At 43.5% G+C, this 17,547-nt stretch overlaps 1 protein-coding gene across 1 annotated transcript in view; it reads right to left on the bottom strand.

Annotated features, from left to right (window-relative positions):
* The window catches only part of DCC (DCC netrin 1 receptor), a 133,667-nt gene that overhangs the window by 39,396 nt on the left and 76,724 nt on the right, over positions 1-17,547 (bottom strand). The window contains exons 7-11 of the mRNA XM_037372664.1: positions 16,877-16,972; positions 12,798-13,036; positions 8,379-8,517; positions 4,320-4,427; positions 1,094-1,288 (exon numbers count right to left, since the gene is read on the bottom strand). Coding sequence (XP_037228561.1) covers positions 1,094-1,288; positions 4,320-4,427; positions 8,379-8,517; positions 12,798-13,036; positions 16,877-16,972 — 777 coding nt within the window. The remainder of the gene's footprint in view (positions 1-1,093; positions 1,289-4,319; positions 4,428-8,378; positions 8,518-12,797; positions 13,037-16,876; positions 16,973-17,547) is intronic.

Below are 17,547 nucleotides of genomic sequence, written 5' to 3'. Positions count from 1 at the left end.
ACTCTTGCTAATTCATGGAAAGTATGGTAGGAGGCTGCCTCTCCGGCACAGGTTTGAGCCTGAATTTCCCTAATTTCCCTCCAGTCATGACTCCTCAGGCCCAGCCTGAGTCCAGTCTCAATTCTCTTCTGCCAAGATGTTATTTTTACCTACAAATCCCTGGATTTTCTCTAGAGAAGGCACAGCAATAACGTGCTCTCTCATACGCCACGCTTCTTTCCTGGAATAGCTTCGCTGTTTATGTCAGCGGAGTTTTTCATTAATTACATGTCTTTTTTAAAAGTAATTTCATACCTTTGTGCAAATGAATGAGTGACAGTTAAAATATAAGGAGCAGAGCTGTGGCAAGCACCCTGCTTCCCACTCACGGTAATATTGCTTACATCTTCATAACTAATAATTGCCGGGTAGATCATGTCAGGGCTTCACACAGACAGGCAGCGGGGAAGAGAGGAGAGGAATATCTCTGCTTGTTAATTTGAAATTGAGTCTGATACAACAGTCCTTTGCCCTCATGAACACATCAGTGCTGAAGTACCAGCCAAAAAAACCCCACAAAAACAGGTGCCCCTGTTTTGCCTGCTCCTTCTCACCAGTCACTAAGGGAGAGGGATCAGGTATTAATTAATTAATAATCGAGGCCTGCTGTTGAAAAATACCTGGAAGGACTTTCCCCACACAAAGTCAAGTCACATCTCAGTTTGCTGAGCTTTTTAATTATCATTTTGCATGCCTACTCTGTTGATAGGAGTGAGTCATTACAGGTTCCTACAGCCGCCAGAGGATCCAAAATGAAAAGGGACCTCCCTAGAGAAATCCAGTCAAATCCAATTACCTTAAGTATTGATGGGAGAAAGTTAGGTGTTGTCAGGGTGCTTTCCCCCAGCTGACTGAATTTAAAAATAATAGTTACTGCCTCATTATGTGGATTACTTTTGTCAACTACTGGATGCAGTGTTTCGCTTTTATCTCTCAATAAGAGTTTCAAAGTAGGAAGATCTCTTCTGGCTGACACGGAATTAATTGCAAAGCTCCCACGGAGGCATAAGCAAATTCTATGTATCATTACTATGCAGATGACGCAGATCCAAACCTTTCAGCGTCCGAAAGAAAATAGGATCGGAGAGGGGCCCCACTCCCTTGGCGTTGCGAGCTTGGATCCTGAAGTAGTAGACGGTGTCCAGGTTGAGGTCCATGATCTGGTGGGTGAGCCGGTCACCACTGATGGATTCCATGATCCAGTCGTCGATTGGAGCGTTCTTGTCCAAAGTATAGAAGAGGATGTAAGCTGAAGAAACACAGTATCTCCGTTAGTACTTCAAATTTTAATGTGCTTCTGTTACGAAATACAGGTACAATTTGGATTTTGGAAAAAAACAGCGTTTTCTTTTTAAAAGCAGAGACACCAAGTCTCCAATCAAAATAGCTTTGAGAAATGTTTTGAAAATAGATGTTTGTCTATTTTTAGAACAAACCTGCAAGTACAGCATTCACTGTAAGAAATATAGATTTAACAAATATGAAAATGGGTAGCACATTAAAAGGCTGTTACAAGCACGTTACTCAAATTCAGATGCACCATTCAGCCCAATGGCTGCCATAAACCATACGATGTACATCTTCAGTGTGTCTGAAGCATCAATAAAACTAAACAGCATTAATCGCACACATCAATTGCTGGGTACTTAAGGGAAGCCATGTGATATTCCTTGGCTGCTCTAGGGGAAAGTATTTTGGGGAAGAAGCAAAAATTTTAGTAATCCAGAAGTCTGGTAACTTAAGAGTACTACGAGAACTACTTACTGTTCAATAAAACATAGAAGTTGTAAAACTTCAAGTAGAAGTACGAGTGTTAGGAAACTAACAGTTTGTAGGAATTACCTTGCCATTTGGGAAGAAGAAAAAAGCCAGTAAAAAAGGCTGAGATGTCTAGCACACCCTGCAACACCAGTTTCTGCCCAACTTCAAAAATATCTTTTCTTTGTGTGGGTTTTTTTCCCCCTAAAATACTCCCTGGCAAATTAGTCATATGCAAAAGTGCCACTCTAAGACTGCTCTGAAGTGCCATGCCGCAGGCGTGAGCTACTGCAACAGGGAGAGCCTGAGCGGGTCTTCTGGGCTTCATCTTTGCCTGCACCCAAAGTTACTACAAAGTTGGTGTAAGCCTTACTACAGCTGGTTCCCTATTCTGAAATAAAAAAATGCAAATCTCATTCCACATGAATGGTTACTAAGCAGTGTTAGGATGGAAGTGAGATGGTTTTGTGTGGTTGATTTTTATTCTTGTTTTATATTACAGGAGTTTATGTAAAGGCTTGTAGCGTGGGGTTACTAAAGCAGTTTCTCTGACCATGACATTTGAATTAATAGATAGGTAAGGGGGGGGGTGGGGGGGGGGGGGGGGGGGGTGGGTGGGTGTGGGTGGGGGTGTGTGGGTGGGTGTGTGGTTGTGTGGGTGGGTGGGGTGTGTGTGTGTGTGTGTGTGTGTGTGTGGGGGGGGGGGGGGGGGGGGTGTGTGGGGGGGTGTGTGGGGGGGTGTGTGTGTGTGTGTGTGGGGGGGGGGTGTGGGGGTGTGTGTGTGGGGGGGTGTGTGTGTGTGTGTGTGTGTGGGGGGGGGGGGGGGTGTGGGGGTGTGTGTGTGGGGGGGGGTGTGTGTGTGTGTGTGTGTGTGTGTGGGGGTGTGGGGGTGTGTGTGGGGGTGTGTGTGTGTGTGGGTGTGTGTGGGTGTGTGTGTGTGTGTGTGTGTGTGGGGGGGGTGTGTGTGTGTGTGTGTGTGTGTGTCTGTGTCTGTGTCTGTGTCTGTGTCTGTGTGTCTGTGTGTGTCTGTGTGTGTGTGTGTGTGTGTGTGTGTGTGTGTGTAATTGCTCAAACATTTTTAAGGATGAAGATGTGGCTGTTAGGGACATTTCTACTCTCCACAAAGAGTTGTTTTCTCTGCTTGCTATGTCTAAGAACCATTTGACCCGGATGCACTAAAAGATCCCTGTGAGAGTCATTCTCCAACCGAGTGCTCCAAGAAAGAAGTTTGTGCATGGATGTCAAGGGACCCAGCCTGCTCTCAGTCGATGGAACAACTCTATAAAAAGTTGTTACCACGGATTGGAAGTCAGGAAAGCTTTTCTTTTATTTTGTCTTGGAAAGTCACCAGGGAATCAGGACCATTAGCACTCCTGTGCACTGTCCATCAGAACGATCATTTCTTGTCTCTAATGGCTGAATTAGGTAAGTGTAAACAAAGCCATTTCATCAAAACATCCTCCTCTCTGACACGGTCAGGGGTTGTAAAGTGCTGAGGATAATAGAGAGTGAAATTATACACAGTTACGCAAATCTAGCCTAGGAATTGTTATCGCTGGCCGATGTCCACATGGAAATATATCCTTATTTTATTGGTAACATAAAGTGGGACACTTTTCCGGGTGTAACTCACAACAGCTCATCCGACGCCAGTGAAGCCCTGCTGAGTTGCAAGTGTTAAAATCTGCCCCAGCACTCTTCACTGCTAATGGCTCTAACTAACGGGTCTAACCCAACTGTTTGTAGTAACGTGACCATCAAGTGGACATTTCTGAATATGGGCAGTATTTCTCCTAATAATGATAAGCCTCTGAGATGTCTATTAACAGCCTAAAATAATGATTTAAACACAAAGTCTCAGACACAACTCAACTGTATTCTTTAAACTAAATTAACATTAAAGGTTTGTAATGGATTTCTTAATTAGGCACTAAGGTCACATGCAGTATTTTGGAAAACAAAATCTGTCATTGCGAAGCATCCATTAAGTTCAGTTCTTGTCAGTATTACCATTTTTTTCCCTGTTCATCACTGTCCTAAATTGTTATTGTAAAGTTAATATCTACAATAAATTTTCCCATGATGTGCTGCACCGAGCAACTTATCATTACATATTACATACGCATTGTATTATGTATTGCATTATTGCCAAACAAAGTACTTATTAGTCATTTCTAATTATCGCTGAGCAGCACGTACCACAAAACCTTCACTTCGAGTGCAGCATTTTTTAACTTTGATTACTGCTCTTAGCATTTAAAAATAAAAGACTTGCATCCCCTGAGCTGTAGATCTTGCAGCATACCTAACACTGCCCTGATTCCTAGACCAAGTTGGCTGATACAAATAACAGAAAATAAAATAATGTCTGGCTGATAAAAGTAAGAGAAAATACAGTAACATCAGATGAAATAGCACCCAAGGAAAAAAAAACCTAACCAAAATGAAACAGATAGGAAGTGAAGGCAGCAAAGATCAGAACAGTAAAAAAGCGGAGAGTACAGGATAATGTAAATGTTTACCAGTAATTTTTCCATTGGCTTCCAACGGTGGCTGCCAGCTGACGACAACGGCCCGTGGCTTCCCTTCCCGTGTAATGACTGTCAGATCCTTGGGTGCAGAGGTTGGAGCTGGAAATCATGAAAATAATTGAAACCAGAAGTGAGTCGCCTTCTTTTGAATTCCTTACACACCTTAGCAGCGTGGACCACCCGGGAGGCATCCTTTCAGATGTGAGTGCCCTGAGATGCACTGCAAACCTAACACACGATTTGCCCAGCAGTGACATTTCCATAGGGGCGATTGCACAAAACACTGCGTGTGGGTATGTCAGGGTTTGTGGATAGCCCTTCTCCTCCTACCGCTAGTATGGTCCTTAGAGCTAAACAACTGCCGAGGTATCCACAAACACCTAATATACTCTGGGAGCCCTGTATGTTTAGTATCAGTAATAATACTGTGGCTTCTCTATTAGGAACATTTGTAGGTATGCACAAATGCAATTGTGCATTTTCATTAAATATATGCTCAGCTTGGGATATTTTAGACCTGATAAAAAAATCTTAGCTTTACTATTTCCACTGTATTAAAGATGGAAGGTTGGATTTCTGAGCTTGCAGCTGCTGCTTTACACCCTGCTTTACTAACGGGGGCCAGGAGGTCTTGCAGAGCATCTCACATATTTTAACATCATATTGTTAGACTGTGGAGGAGAAAGGAAAAATGGACAATTATTTAAAAATGGTTGAGAGAGAAGAGTAATACATGGGCGTGGAGCTCGTTGTTCATTTACTTGCTTGGCTACAGGCTGTTGATGACCTGGAGTGTACAGACAGTGTCACAGCAGGGAGCACACAGCGCACGAGCATCACGTCACCTGCATCCTACCACCTGCATCCTACCCCTACGGCTATTGAACAACTTTTCTGAATTCCGAAGAACTGCTCCAGAAGTCACTTTCTGAGGTAAAGCTTTACAAATCCATTGGAGCTAAACGAGCCCGATCTAAAGCACAGACACAAATCTTCAGGGTGACAAACATTCACTGGTCCTAAAGCACAAGGAAGGGAAGAACCAGCTGCTGTACAGGCTGTGGTCACAAGGAACCAATGCCTTCGAAATAACACCAAGCAGATGGTCTCGTGGTATTTGCATCAGCTGAACCTTGCAAAAGTGGGATCCAGAAAGCAACCGCTAAATCTGTGCACAGAAAACCAAAGTTTCTGTTACCGCTGTCATACAACCAAGCAGGTTACCACTCGCCAGCGGATGCTCTTGGCGGCAGAATTATGGTGGATTATCCCTTTGCTGTACGTGCTGGAATGACTTGTTCAGTCTGGTACATCCAGAGCCAGCACCAATGCCACTCACAATATTTAACTTCAGTCTTGTCACGTCAACTGCTCCTCACTGGAAGCATCTTTGCATCTTTCTTAGCCTGAAGTAGGCAAGCTGCAACACAAGCTCACAGATCTTTGAGAAGTCTCTTAATCCTCGGCAATGCCCAGCATGATGTGAGCTCCCACACTCCTGGGGGAGTTTGCATTAGTGTTTTGGCCATTATTGCCACCGCTGCTGCTGCTGTTGCTGATTTGTTTGTTTGTTTGTTTTTGGTTTTGTTTTTTTCTGTTTGTTTTTCCAAGTGGGTTGTGTTGCATTTAAAAGCTACTCAGCTTGTAGCCAGCTTGGGACACTGGCTCATCAGTTGAAACACAGCGTACCAAAAAGAAACATCTGGGACTGCCTTGCTCTTCCAGGGAATTGCAAGAGATTAACCCTTTTCATAAATTAACCACACTTTATTTTAAAAGCAAAATGGTACTGCTCTACTTTTGCTAAGCCTATCCTGCAATATTCTCTACCTTCACATAAATGATCGTATTCCTGCCAAGGTGTGTCCATCTCTCTGTATGTAAATGGCGCCTTTATCTGAAATACTCTTTTCCATTCTCTGATATTAATCCTTTTGAACGTGTTTTCATGAACTAACCCTTTCTCTTCCTAGACTTTCTGGTTTTTGGAAGGCTAAACTAGGAAAGCTTGTAAGCCCCCTCCTGTAACATAGGCTTTCCATCTGATAATTACCATGTGGGTCCCGCTGAGCGGCTGAAGTTGAGCTCTGCGTTCAGCAGATTGTGAACAGAAGATACCACGAGAAAAATCAAAGCTTTAGATGTTTCCCTTAGCACTCATTAACACCCCTCGTATCAGTAAGACTTGTGTAGGCAGATCTGGGGATGGAAGTTGGCTCTGAGAGCTGCTTTTGAATTATGGGCACAACAGGCTCTCCCTAGCCATGGTAGTAATCTCTAGTGAGTTCTGTATCGATGCTGATACATACAGTCTTTAATATCATTATGGGAAATTCAACATGTGGAATGGGTACAAAACAGGCAATAAAGATCGGCAGTGCAGAATGCCCTTAATCAACAGAGCTGCTCCATCAAGCTCAGATAATTGCATTGCAATCACATGGGAAAATCTAAGGACACATGCATCCCCTCTTTTTTTCCCTTTGTTAATTAACTGGCACGTACTGTGGTTTTCATTTTAAAAAGCCCCCAACAAATCGATATTTACCAGCAGACTTCATTTGGTATCTGCTGGTAGAAACCAATTTGTAATAGCACCTAGAGTGTTTTCAAGGCCAACAGTCACCCTCAGGAAAATACAGCCCTTTCTGCATTGCTGTCCAAATGTACATATTGCTGTCTCCAACAGATGCAGAAGAAAAATATATTAAGCAAAACCACAGACACTCTTATCTGTGGGTAAGGGACTACAGCAAGAAACATAGGCGATCATAAAGAACGTGGAAAATCCAGCAGTTCGACAGCTTATTCTAAAAGAAACGCAAATTTCATGGAAGACCCACCCTTGTTTAAAGACAGCCTGAGGATCAGGGTAGGTGCTGCCATTAACAACTACGTGATAACTAGAAGTAAAGCCCAGCCATAATATTACCCCACTGTGGTTAAGCAAAGGCACACAAAAGAGAGATCACTACCTCTCCAGCCCCCTTTTTGAATATTTTTAACCCCCTGAACTAGGGTTACACGTGATATGTATCTGCTGCCTGTAATCAAAAGAGCATTTAGCCCCCTTCAGAATCTGGAGCATCTTCCAGGTCATAGTTTCCTGCTTGGAAAACACCACTCAAATGCTTGAGAAGAGCAGTTAAATGAAACCTCCACAGCATAGTTGTTCATTATAATCACAGTTAATATTAACAAATGGCTGCTTGTTGGAAATGAAATAAAGACGTATAAAACCAAAAAGCATAGACAAGATGCCTTACCAAACAGTCAGCAGGGAACGGATAAAAGTCACCATTTTGCACAGGGTAGATAATTGTGGCTTTGCAAGAAATAATGTGCAACCTGAAAAGACCGCTCACTTGACTATTAATTTTTTTTCCCCCGTTTCTAACTTTAAATTTCCCCACCACCGTTTCTAATTTTCACCCCTAATTTTGTCTCTACTTTTGCACACACAGTTTCAATCAATGTAACCCTATAGGTCTTGGCTAGACTGATGCACTGGTCACCAGCACAGCGCAGAGCAAATAAGCTAAGATGTGTCCACCCAGTAGTAAGAACACCCGTGAGTCAAGACCCTAAGTCAAGAAGGATGTGAGTTAGACAGAGGCAGTCACTGAGTCCTTTTTACTAAGTGGATATGATGGAAGTCATGAACTTGAGACAAAACCACATAGAACTTCGTACGTCAAAATTGTGAAGTAGAAAAATCATTATCTAATGATAAGAGAATAATCCTTCTCACCTGATCTTGGATTTCTTTGAAAAATGAAAACTACTTTAAATCATTAGAAGTCACAGCTCCTCATGATATCAGAGGGCAAAGTATTACACACATGTACTCCCACCTCCTAACTTCTTGCAGCAACACCAGAGCTCAGCAGAACGACTGCTCTGCTGTGCTGCCTGTGAAAAAAAAAATAAATTAAGAAATACACTTTGTGCGTACGCTGCCAGCTTATGGAGTTAGGATGAGCTTGGACCAGGCTTTTTGGTGAGAAATACAACCCCCAAAGCAAGCCTCCCCAGCAGCTCTGGCTGTACCTGCTTCGTAGGTGGTGGCGTGCGCTGTCATGCTCCAGGTGCTGGACCGCCGGCCTTTGGTGACCATGACGGAGAATTCGTACATGGTGTTTGGCTTCAGCCCTATCACCGTGTGACTCAGGGCAGTCGTGTCTGCTGACTGCAAAGAGAGGGAGCGCACAACGTCTTTAAAGTCATCCTCCTGGCTGGTTGCCAAGCAAAACGCAGTTACAACGGACGCCTTTTCCAAGCAAAAGAGCTCTACTGCTACTGCACACCTTAACAGGAGTATTTTTAGTAGCATAGGCAGTTAAATAAATTATTGTGATGCTTTCTCTTTTCCCAGACAAAGCAAGTTGCCATGCATTTTTTTTCCAATGTACATTTTGTCCTTCATATGCATACGCATTCATATGCCCAAATGCAGATAAAAAATAGGAGCGTTTTCATTTACTTAAAACACTCGTTTCCAGCCTCTTTGATGGGTTTCTTCTAAAAAAAAAAAAAAATAATTTTTACCATCTATTTATTTTTAGTGGAGGCTCAGAAAGCATTTTGAGCCCCAGGATGGCCCCAGTTATGGCTTCCCAGTTCTGGTGTGAACACATATTTATGACAGAGATCAAAATAAGACCCAGGGCCCGTGCATAAAGATGCATTTTTGTATTCATAAACCACACTTTTGCTTGGTTAAATATAATATGCTTACATATTAGATTATATTTGAAACATAACATTGATTTGCCTCACTGATGTGTTATGAACAACTAAACATATTGATGTTGATGTGAATATTAAAGAGTTCATTTATTTTAGCTGATTTAGCTTTTTACCTCAGCCTGCAGTAAGGAACCATCTGAGCCAAACTGCTCTAGTACCAAAGGAGACAAGTGAGAAGAAAATTATTGGACAAATTGGTGACAACTGAAAAAAATCAATTCCCACGCTTTTCAAGCTGCAGAGCCTGGTGTGCAATCCTCCAGCCTGGACAACTTACAGGCCAGCGAGTAAATGTGATGCACGCTTTTACACGTCTGTATGTCTACGGACTAGAGTTAACTGAGTAAGGACAACACGCAGATGACTCTGCATCACAGGACTACCTTGATACTCATGGTTGGGAAGCGGTTCACAAGAAGGCATCTTGCTGGCATGCAGCGGTAACGCCATTTCGACGCTAACTCATCAGCTGATTCAAAAATAAATTGCCCTTTACTAAAAACAGGATGTCAAGTTTCCAGCACACCACAGGCCAAAGCAGTAATATTCAAGGGGGAGGGGGAGAAATTTCCTTTGCAGAGACATGGATGAATAGGCTATTGGTTGGACTCCAGGAGCTTAAAGGTCTTTGCTGACCTAAATGATTCTATGGTTCTATATATGCCTACTTATATGGTTCTATAAATATACTACTTAATAGGAGGACTTAATGCAATACCAGATTTTATCCTTTTCATACTCAATTAAAACTCCCAGCTCTTAGAAAGCAGCTGTTTTGCAACTTATCTGTACTAGGGGTTTGCTCCAGCAGAGAATCTCCCTCTATAAGAAGTCTTATTGAAGAAAAGACGTCACTTATAACCTGTGTGTTCATAAACTACTCAGCCAAACTACTCAGGCACTTACCAGAGATGGTAAAATCCACCTGCTGGAGTATATATAAATTATTCTTTGAGTAAAGGCTGGATTTCAATATAGGGAATAATAATTTTCTCCCCCTGAAAACATTTTGGAAGAAATGAAATGATTTATGGCATAAAATACTCCTCAGCATGACTGAGGGTAGCTAAATCTGATAACTATCACTGTGAAAGCCTTCAGCTACTACACAGAATGAGGAAAAATTCAGATGGAAAAAACAATAGGGTTTGAACCTATTCCTGGACAAAACAGTCTTTAGTAGAAAATAAAGAGGCTGGGTTCTTTTTTTGTAAAAAGGAAGTTATTTGTCTCCAACTGAGTGTTTTTCTTTGACTGTTTCACTCAATGCTAAATATTAGCATTTCAATAGTCAAAACATGCTTGAAGTCAACAACCCATTGAGATGAAGGAGGTGTAACTGGAGTGAGTATCTTTAGTAATGTCACGCCATGCCTGTTTGGGATGGTCTGTACAAAGTAAATTTGGCAGGGCGAAGCTGAATTTATAAACTTTCCACCTTCCATGGGAAAGGCTGAACCCTTCATTATCTTAGGATGTGGTATACAGTTTTGAAGCAATGGGAGACTTTAATGGGAAAATTTCAGAAGACTGGGAAATTCAATGCCCACACACAGGCAAGTGCTTTGGGAACCTATTTGTGAGCCTGACCCAAACCCTTCCGAAGGAAACAGAAGTGTTCCCTGCTGTTTTCCAAGAATAACACAATAGGGTTTTATCTTGTTTCCTTGAGAAAATGTGGTCATTTCAAGCAAGCAGACCCTCTTGAAAGATTTTTGTTTTTTTCTGCTTCTGGCTGATTGAACTGGAATAAATGAATCAGATTGGCTCTTTACATGTTACTCACAGACTGGCCAAATTAGAGATGGTGGCAAAAAAAAAGGTAATTCCACTCTTGCTCCTCTTCTCTCCAGTCTCCTGCTCCTTGAGCCCTGCGCGGTGGCTCTGGGAGAGATGCCCACCTGCTCGTGCTAGCAGAAGGCCAAAAAGCTCAACACCTCCAAGCAGGACCTGCTTCTCCCACGCAGCAGATTAATGGGGCTATTTTTTAAGCATTTTTGTTGCCCCCTCCCCATTTTCCACTGCATGCAGCTCAGTACATGCACTGGGAAACCAGAGAAAATGCTACGATGGACGGCGAACGGCAGAACATCATGCCGCCTTTGCTGGAGCTCTGGTTTCATCCCGAGAGCTGCAAACTGGGACTTGCCGTGCTTCCCTGTGCTGTGCTCCTCATTTCCTTAGGCATGGAAATCCATCTCTGAATAGCAGTCAAATCAAGGTAGGGCACCCAAAACATTACAACGCATCATTTTGGCACCCGTCATTACCCAAGAGCTCATTACAACTGCACGAGCCTACAAACCTTGGGTGTAATATTGCAGATCGTCACATCAGCATGGGAGGTTGCCAGCAGTACGGCAGCAGAGGTAAAAGCAAGGTACGGACTTTTATACCTATTCAGGATGGGCTATTACTTAAAAGCATGGACTTTTACACTTTGTAAAGACGTGCTATTATTTAGAAGATTTACAGTGGGTCAGCACCAGCAGCAAAAAGCCAGCTGACCCGAGTCTCCTCTGAGCTGGCGTGAACACAACCCAGGAGTAACGCAACCAATGTGGGTAGTTTGTGGCAGCACACGGACGTAGCTGAGTGCCAGCGAGCCCAGTTCTGATGGAGCCGTGTAAGGGGGAGAGCCAAAAAATCACATCCAGCAAAGGGACTGAAGGCAAGAGCTTCTCCACTATCATTCCCACGTCTTCCAAAAAATGATCTGGGAAAGATCTCATGAGTATAGAGTCTGTAGGACAGGTGTACCCCAAACCTGAAAGAGGTGGAGAGCCTTCCTCTGGGGGGTTGGAAAGGTCAGCCTCTATCCAGACATACCACTCGGGCTCTGATCGGAGGAGCCTGAGGGCTGGATAGAGCGTGGCCTGTTCCATGGTCCTTGTAAAAATGACTTGTACTAGGCTGCTTTTGTTAGGACAGAGAACAGTCAAAAAATGAGGTGTCCACTTGCAGTATAAAAATACATCCATAGCAAACAACTCACTATGGATCGATACGATCCTTTAGGCAAGCGAAAACAACTATTATGGTAGGGCACGGGAGGAAGAACATGCTCGTCATGGGGAAGGTGGATGTTATATGAGATGCAATATAGAAGCCGACGATAGTGGGGAAAGATAGCTTCTTGCTCAAAACCAAGCAAACAAAAAAGCCTAAATAAAGGCTGTGCTTGTTCCTTCCCATTCCCTGTCCCACCGTATCTCTTTGCTGCAATGCACGGGCTTTGGTACTGCTTTCATGGGGACTTGAAAAGAAACTTCCATACAGAAAGTAGTGTGCTTTTGTCATATCCGCTCAAATTGAGTTTTCTCAGAATTACTCAGAAATTCACCTTCGGTTTTTGCTATTTGGGATAACAGCAATAGGGGTGGTTGGAATTGTGACACGGCGTGGGTGGGTTTGCAATTGGTGTATCTTCCTATTCATGCTGCGCTATTGTGCTACTAAATCTGTGACTAATTTATATCTGACTGGTAAAGATTAAAGATCAACATTTTCAAGAACTGGCATGTGGAATTAAAAGGTGGCATTTTCATCCAGCTAAACACACAGGTTTCTAGGAAGCAGTAGTTACTCAGGCAAGTTTCCTTTCAATTGGAATGGGGATTTTGGTTGAGGGACATTTGTAAGAAGCCAATTTGGAGCCTTTGCAAATAAAATATGAACAGATGAAGTAGCTCATAAAATCATAACGTGTTAAAATTTCACCTTGTACTTAGCACTTGTCGAATAGCTCGTTCTCCATCGGACCGTGTAGAAGCGAACCTCCGTAGTCTTTTGGTTCTTTGGGACAGAGTTGTCTGCCCAGATGACCCTCACTGCATCATGAGTAAGTGCAACAGCCTGGACACCTACTGGTGGGAGCATGGGGGTGGAGATATCTGGGACTGAGGTAGGGAAATCATCAAGCAAAGGATAAAAATCAACTTCTAATGGATCAATGGGGTCTGGGTCCATACATCACCAAATGAGCATTCCAAAATAAATTAATAGGTAAGTTAAACAGAAAAACAAAACGAAACACAACACAAACAGCCACCAAGGGGCACACATCACAATGGGTTAAATGCATGGCATTAATGAGGAGGAGGAACATGAGGAGAACAGAAAGAAAGGCATTAATGCAAAATGAGAACACATCAGCAACATTTCAGTTACATCACTACAACAAAACTAACCGGTGCTAAGTGCTGTTTTTCCTGACTGGGATAACGGTTAGACTGGAAGACCTTAAAGGTCTTTTTGTCTTTTCCAACCTAAATGATTCTACGATTCTCTGAAAAATACTTCCAAGTATGCTGTGTTTTCTTCACACAAGATGCATCTACACACAGCGTCTCTCCATAACATTATTTATTATTTTCCTAAAAAACCTGAATCACTTAAATGATACATTATCAGAAACACCTACAAAGTGGAGGGTGTGTTGTCTTCCAACCTGATTTACAGACACAACATCCTCTCACATATGTAGGATGCCCCAATGTCTGCTAAGCAAACCAGAACATAACAATTTCTGAAGAAAGAAGATCTTGCAGTTGTCGGTTTAAGATTGTCAGCACATTAGTTGTGTTAAATGTGCACATCCAGGCATGGAGACACGGATTATCTTCAAGCGGGCTTCTTCCACAAGGAACAAGCACAGCTCCTCTCCCACGTCCCTGTGATCGGGTGGTCTTTGGGGACCGAGACACTGAGCACCATGTGCATGCCATAGAGGTGTGCTATGCAATGTCAGAGGATAATTCTGGCCAGCTTAATTATTGAGACAGTGGTACATTTCATTTCACTTCCAAAAGCTGAGGTCTGAGTGGCGTGCTTACACCTCCAGCAAACCAAGGCTGCTGAGATTACTGTGGCCACGCTTCTCCTGCCACTTCGCTGTAGAAGAGGTTTCTCTAAGTTATGGTGGTGTGAGAGAGGAACCAGACCATGGGTCAGACTACTGCTGTTACAGTCACAGGGGAAAAAAAAACCCAAAACCCCACCAACCACCCATGTACAGAATTCCTCTCTAGCATTCGGTTCGGCCCCGATGACATTCATGCTCTTGGTTTCTCCAGGGCTCTGCTGAGGCTGCACGGTGATGGCACCCATGTAGGAGCCACAGACCATTTCTACTCCGTTTGAATACCTCTGGTCCTTGTTGTCTCAGCCAGCCAGCTTTTGGCCTGTCCTACTGATCTTACTTAGTGACTCGTTATTTACCAGTTGTGATTTTTGTAAATACAATTCCAAAATGCAGTGGGCAAAGTGCACCAAAGCAAGCCAAAAGGTTCCTTGGCTTGTTTTCTTCCCCCTAAAATAATGTGCTAATTAATTAATCAAAGCATAAATTACTCTAATTCCTCACTGACAGTTGCTACTGTTTGTTTCATGCGCAATTCCAGCTCCTGACACTCTTTGACCGCCCTGTTTTACAGTTTTGGAATTCTTATTCAGACCTTTGGGAGGTCACAGCCTTCAGAGGGAAAAACAGAGGAGACTAGGATCTTTAAAATGTACGATAAGCCATGAGGTTCAACTTGCCTCTTGTGTTGCTTCTTTCATCAAAAATTGCTTTATAAGAAGTTTTAATATGAATGTTAAAGGAGATGAAGCAACCCGGTTGTTGCTGTAGTGATCCAGAACTCAAAAACATGGGGAGGAACGGGCAGCTGAATCTCTTCTTTGTCTCGACCTGGGCAATCGAGGTTCTGCAAGTTGAAAACTAACAGTTTCTCTTCCTGAAGTTTTCCAAAAGAACTGCCTGTAAACTTTGGCGGGTGAGCAATACCTGTTCCTGTTGAGGTTTGTAACAAATGAACGCTGGAAGCTGATGTGACTGGAGGAGCCGAGTTGGCATTTTTAGCAAATGCTACACTTCCCTTTGATTTTTCTTTCCCATACTGACACCTGAAGTCCTGCTGTAGAGGACATTATGAAATGGTCGGTGTCAATCAATCAAGATAATTCAGTTTCTGAAACATGTTGCCACTGACTTGAGGAAGTGGCAAATGTCTATAATCCCAGGGTGGCTGAACATAAGTCCCTAAATACCATCTCCACGTTCCACCAAAGTTTCCTTTGCTATTATTTTACGCGTGGACATCTGTCATCTGGAAATCGCCATCGTTTTGACAGAAAAGAGTTTCTGGCTCTCTTTGGAGTTGCTTTGCAAATATTGCGTGTTACAGAACTTCAGTTTGCCCACCACAGCCACACAAGCACCCACCAAAGTAAATCTATCTGGATGCTACATGGGTTTGGTTTTCTTTGGTGCCCAGGTGCCCAGGGTGCGTCAGCTCACCCGCTGCTGGGGGAACACGGTTCCTGCACTTTCCTGCTTCAAGAAAAGGGGTTTTTGAGATGTTCCTCCACAAACGACCCAGGCCACCAGCTCCTTTCAGAGGCTGCATCCCATGGGCGGGAGGCGGTGGGATGATGCTCCAGGTATGGGTGTCTCTCGGCAGTAAGAGAGGAGGTGTGCTGCTCCCACATACGGTTCACCAAATACAGAGCCCAAGCCTAAATTACCTTGTTCACACCTGGATATCATTTTGTTTATGAGAAGTTATATATACAGACATAAACTCAGCGTGCAATGTTGAAATAGAATCAACAAGGAACTAAAAACTTCAAACTCAAAGTATATATAGATCCTGAGGCAAATCCACTGGGAGTTTTTACGCTCAGCAAGAATGACCTCTGTAGACTCCAGACAAAAAGATTAATAATTTTGAGCCAGAAGTTCCCTGACACTATATCTAAGGTACCTTGTTAGAGTTGCCCTTGATGGTGTAATTAATCTCTTTTTTTTTTTTTTTTTTTCTCTCTCCTTCTGACTTTCCAAGATTTTTTATGGGAATACTTCACAAGGCCACATGGATAACAGCTGTTTTTCCTTGGAGAGCCACAGCACAGAAGTGCCATTTGGTGGGTTTATTCCTCGCAGTCCACCCAAGCCAGCGTCAGTGATCGGTTTTGCTCTCAGTGACACAGCTCCCCTTCCAGGCAGCTCTGAACACCATGGGTGAAACACAAGAAAAAAAACCTTCACCAAACGATGGGGTCAACCCAGAGGAAAAACACCTTTTCTTTTTGTTTTTGTCTCAGTTCATTTTTTTTAACCCCTCGTCAGTCCCACCCACACACCAGTGATGGCAGAAAAGCCATGAGGCGGTCTGGAAGACAAGTGCTACACAAGAATAATTCTGATTTTGTAACTTTGCTGGCACCCCAATAATGCAGCTGTGAAAAACATCTGCCTAAAGGCATCCTGCTCTGTTACCGCTGGGCAGTCCCTTCTGTGAGCCAGGAAAACCTCATCAGTGTGCTCCTTCCCCTTTCACAACCTCTCTCCATGATCCTGTAGATGTGCATGACGACAGTGCGTTTTTCACTAATTCACTTTTACTTTAAACTGCTTTAAAAAGGCAGGAAACAAAACTAATTTCATCTGGGCTTCATTCAGCAAAGCTATTCACCTCTACTCTGCCCTGATCTTTAAATATTTACATTGTTTGGGAGTCATGCTTCTCCCAAGCCAACTTGCACCAAAGAGTAAGCACTTGTAAGCATCCCATTAAATTTATACAGCCAATTTCTGGAAAGGGTAAATAATTCATTCTATCTGTGTAGTTACAATAAAGTGGAAAATGAAGCCGATTTATTCTAGCGGCAACTTTGAGGTTGCAGAGCTCTTCTCTTCCATTGCCTTGACCAAAATATTTTGCCAAGCGTGCATCTTTGCAAGGCTCACAGTGGCTGCTGGGGAGCAGACTGTGCCACCAGCAGTGGCAACTCACCTGTCATCGACCTGGTGGTCGCGCTTTCGTACAGGGGCACCCCTTCGCCAGCATTGTTAAAGGCCTTTAAGGAAATCACATAATGGGAACTTGGCTCTGCAGGAGAAAACAAATAAAGCAAAACAAAGCACACACTGTTAAGGACAGGGATGCAAAAAGCACAAACACTTTCCTGAAAAAAAAATAATCAAGAAAAAAGAAAATAGTTAAGCAAATGCCTGTGCAAAGTGATGGACACAGCTGCTGCTCATCCTTCTTGTTTCCCTTCCAAAGGTTTTATTTATCCCAGCCTCCAGGTGCTCTCTTCATCACTAGCGAGCTGCTGAAGTTCTCTCTTAAGCCACCTGCAGCTCTGCCTGCACAAGAAAGCTGGAACTGACTGTGCATCAGCCGCCACAGCTGACCCACAGCTCTAAGCAGGGTGAGCCTCGGTGGCGCTGCTACCCCTGGAGCTCCACGGAGGTAGGGATGGGGCGGGACACCAGCTCGGCACAGCCCGCATGGGGATGCGCTGCTCGCCCGGGGATGACGCACGAAGAGAGGGCTGAGGGTCACCAGCGACGCATTGCCTTGGCATCCTGAGACTGGTACCAGTAAACAGCTCTCTAGCGCTGCCTGGGTGGAACTCGTGCTCCTCAACCCAGCCCAGAAGAGTTCACGCACCCCCGGAA

This window comes from Falco rusticolus, chromosome Z, assembly GCF_015220075.1.
Source record: "Falco rusticolus isolate bFalRus1 chromosome Z, bFalRus1.pri, whole genome shotgun sequence".
In the NCBI taxonomy this organism is placed as follows: Eukaryota; Metazoa; Chordata; class Aves; order Falconiformes; family Falconidae; genus Falco; species Falco rusticolus.
This window is presented reverse-complemented; position numbering and strand designations above follow the sequence as displayed.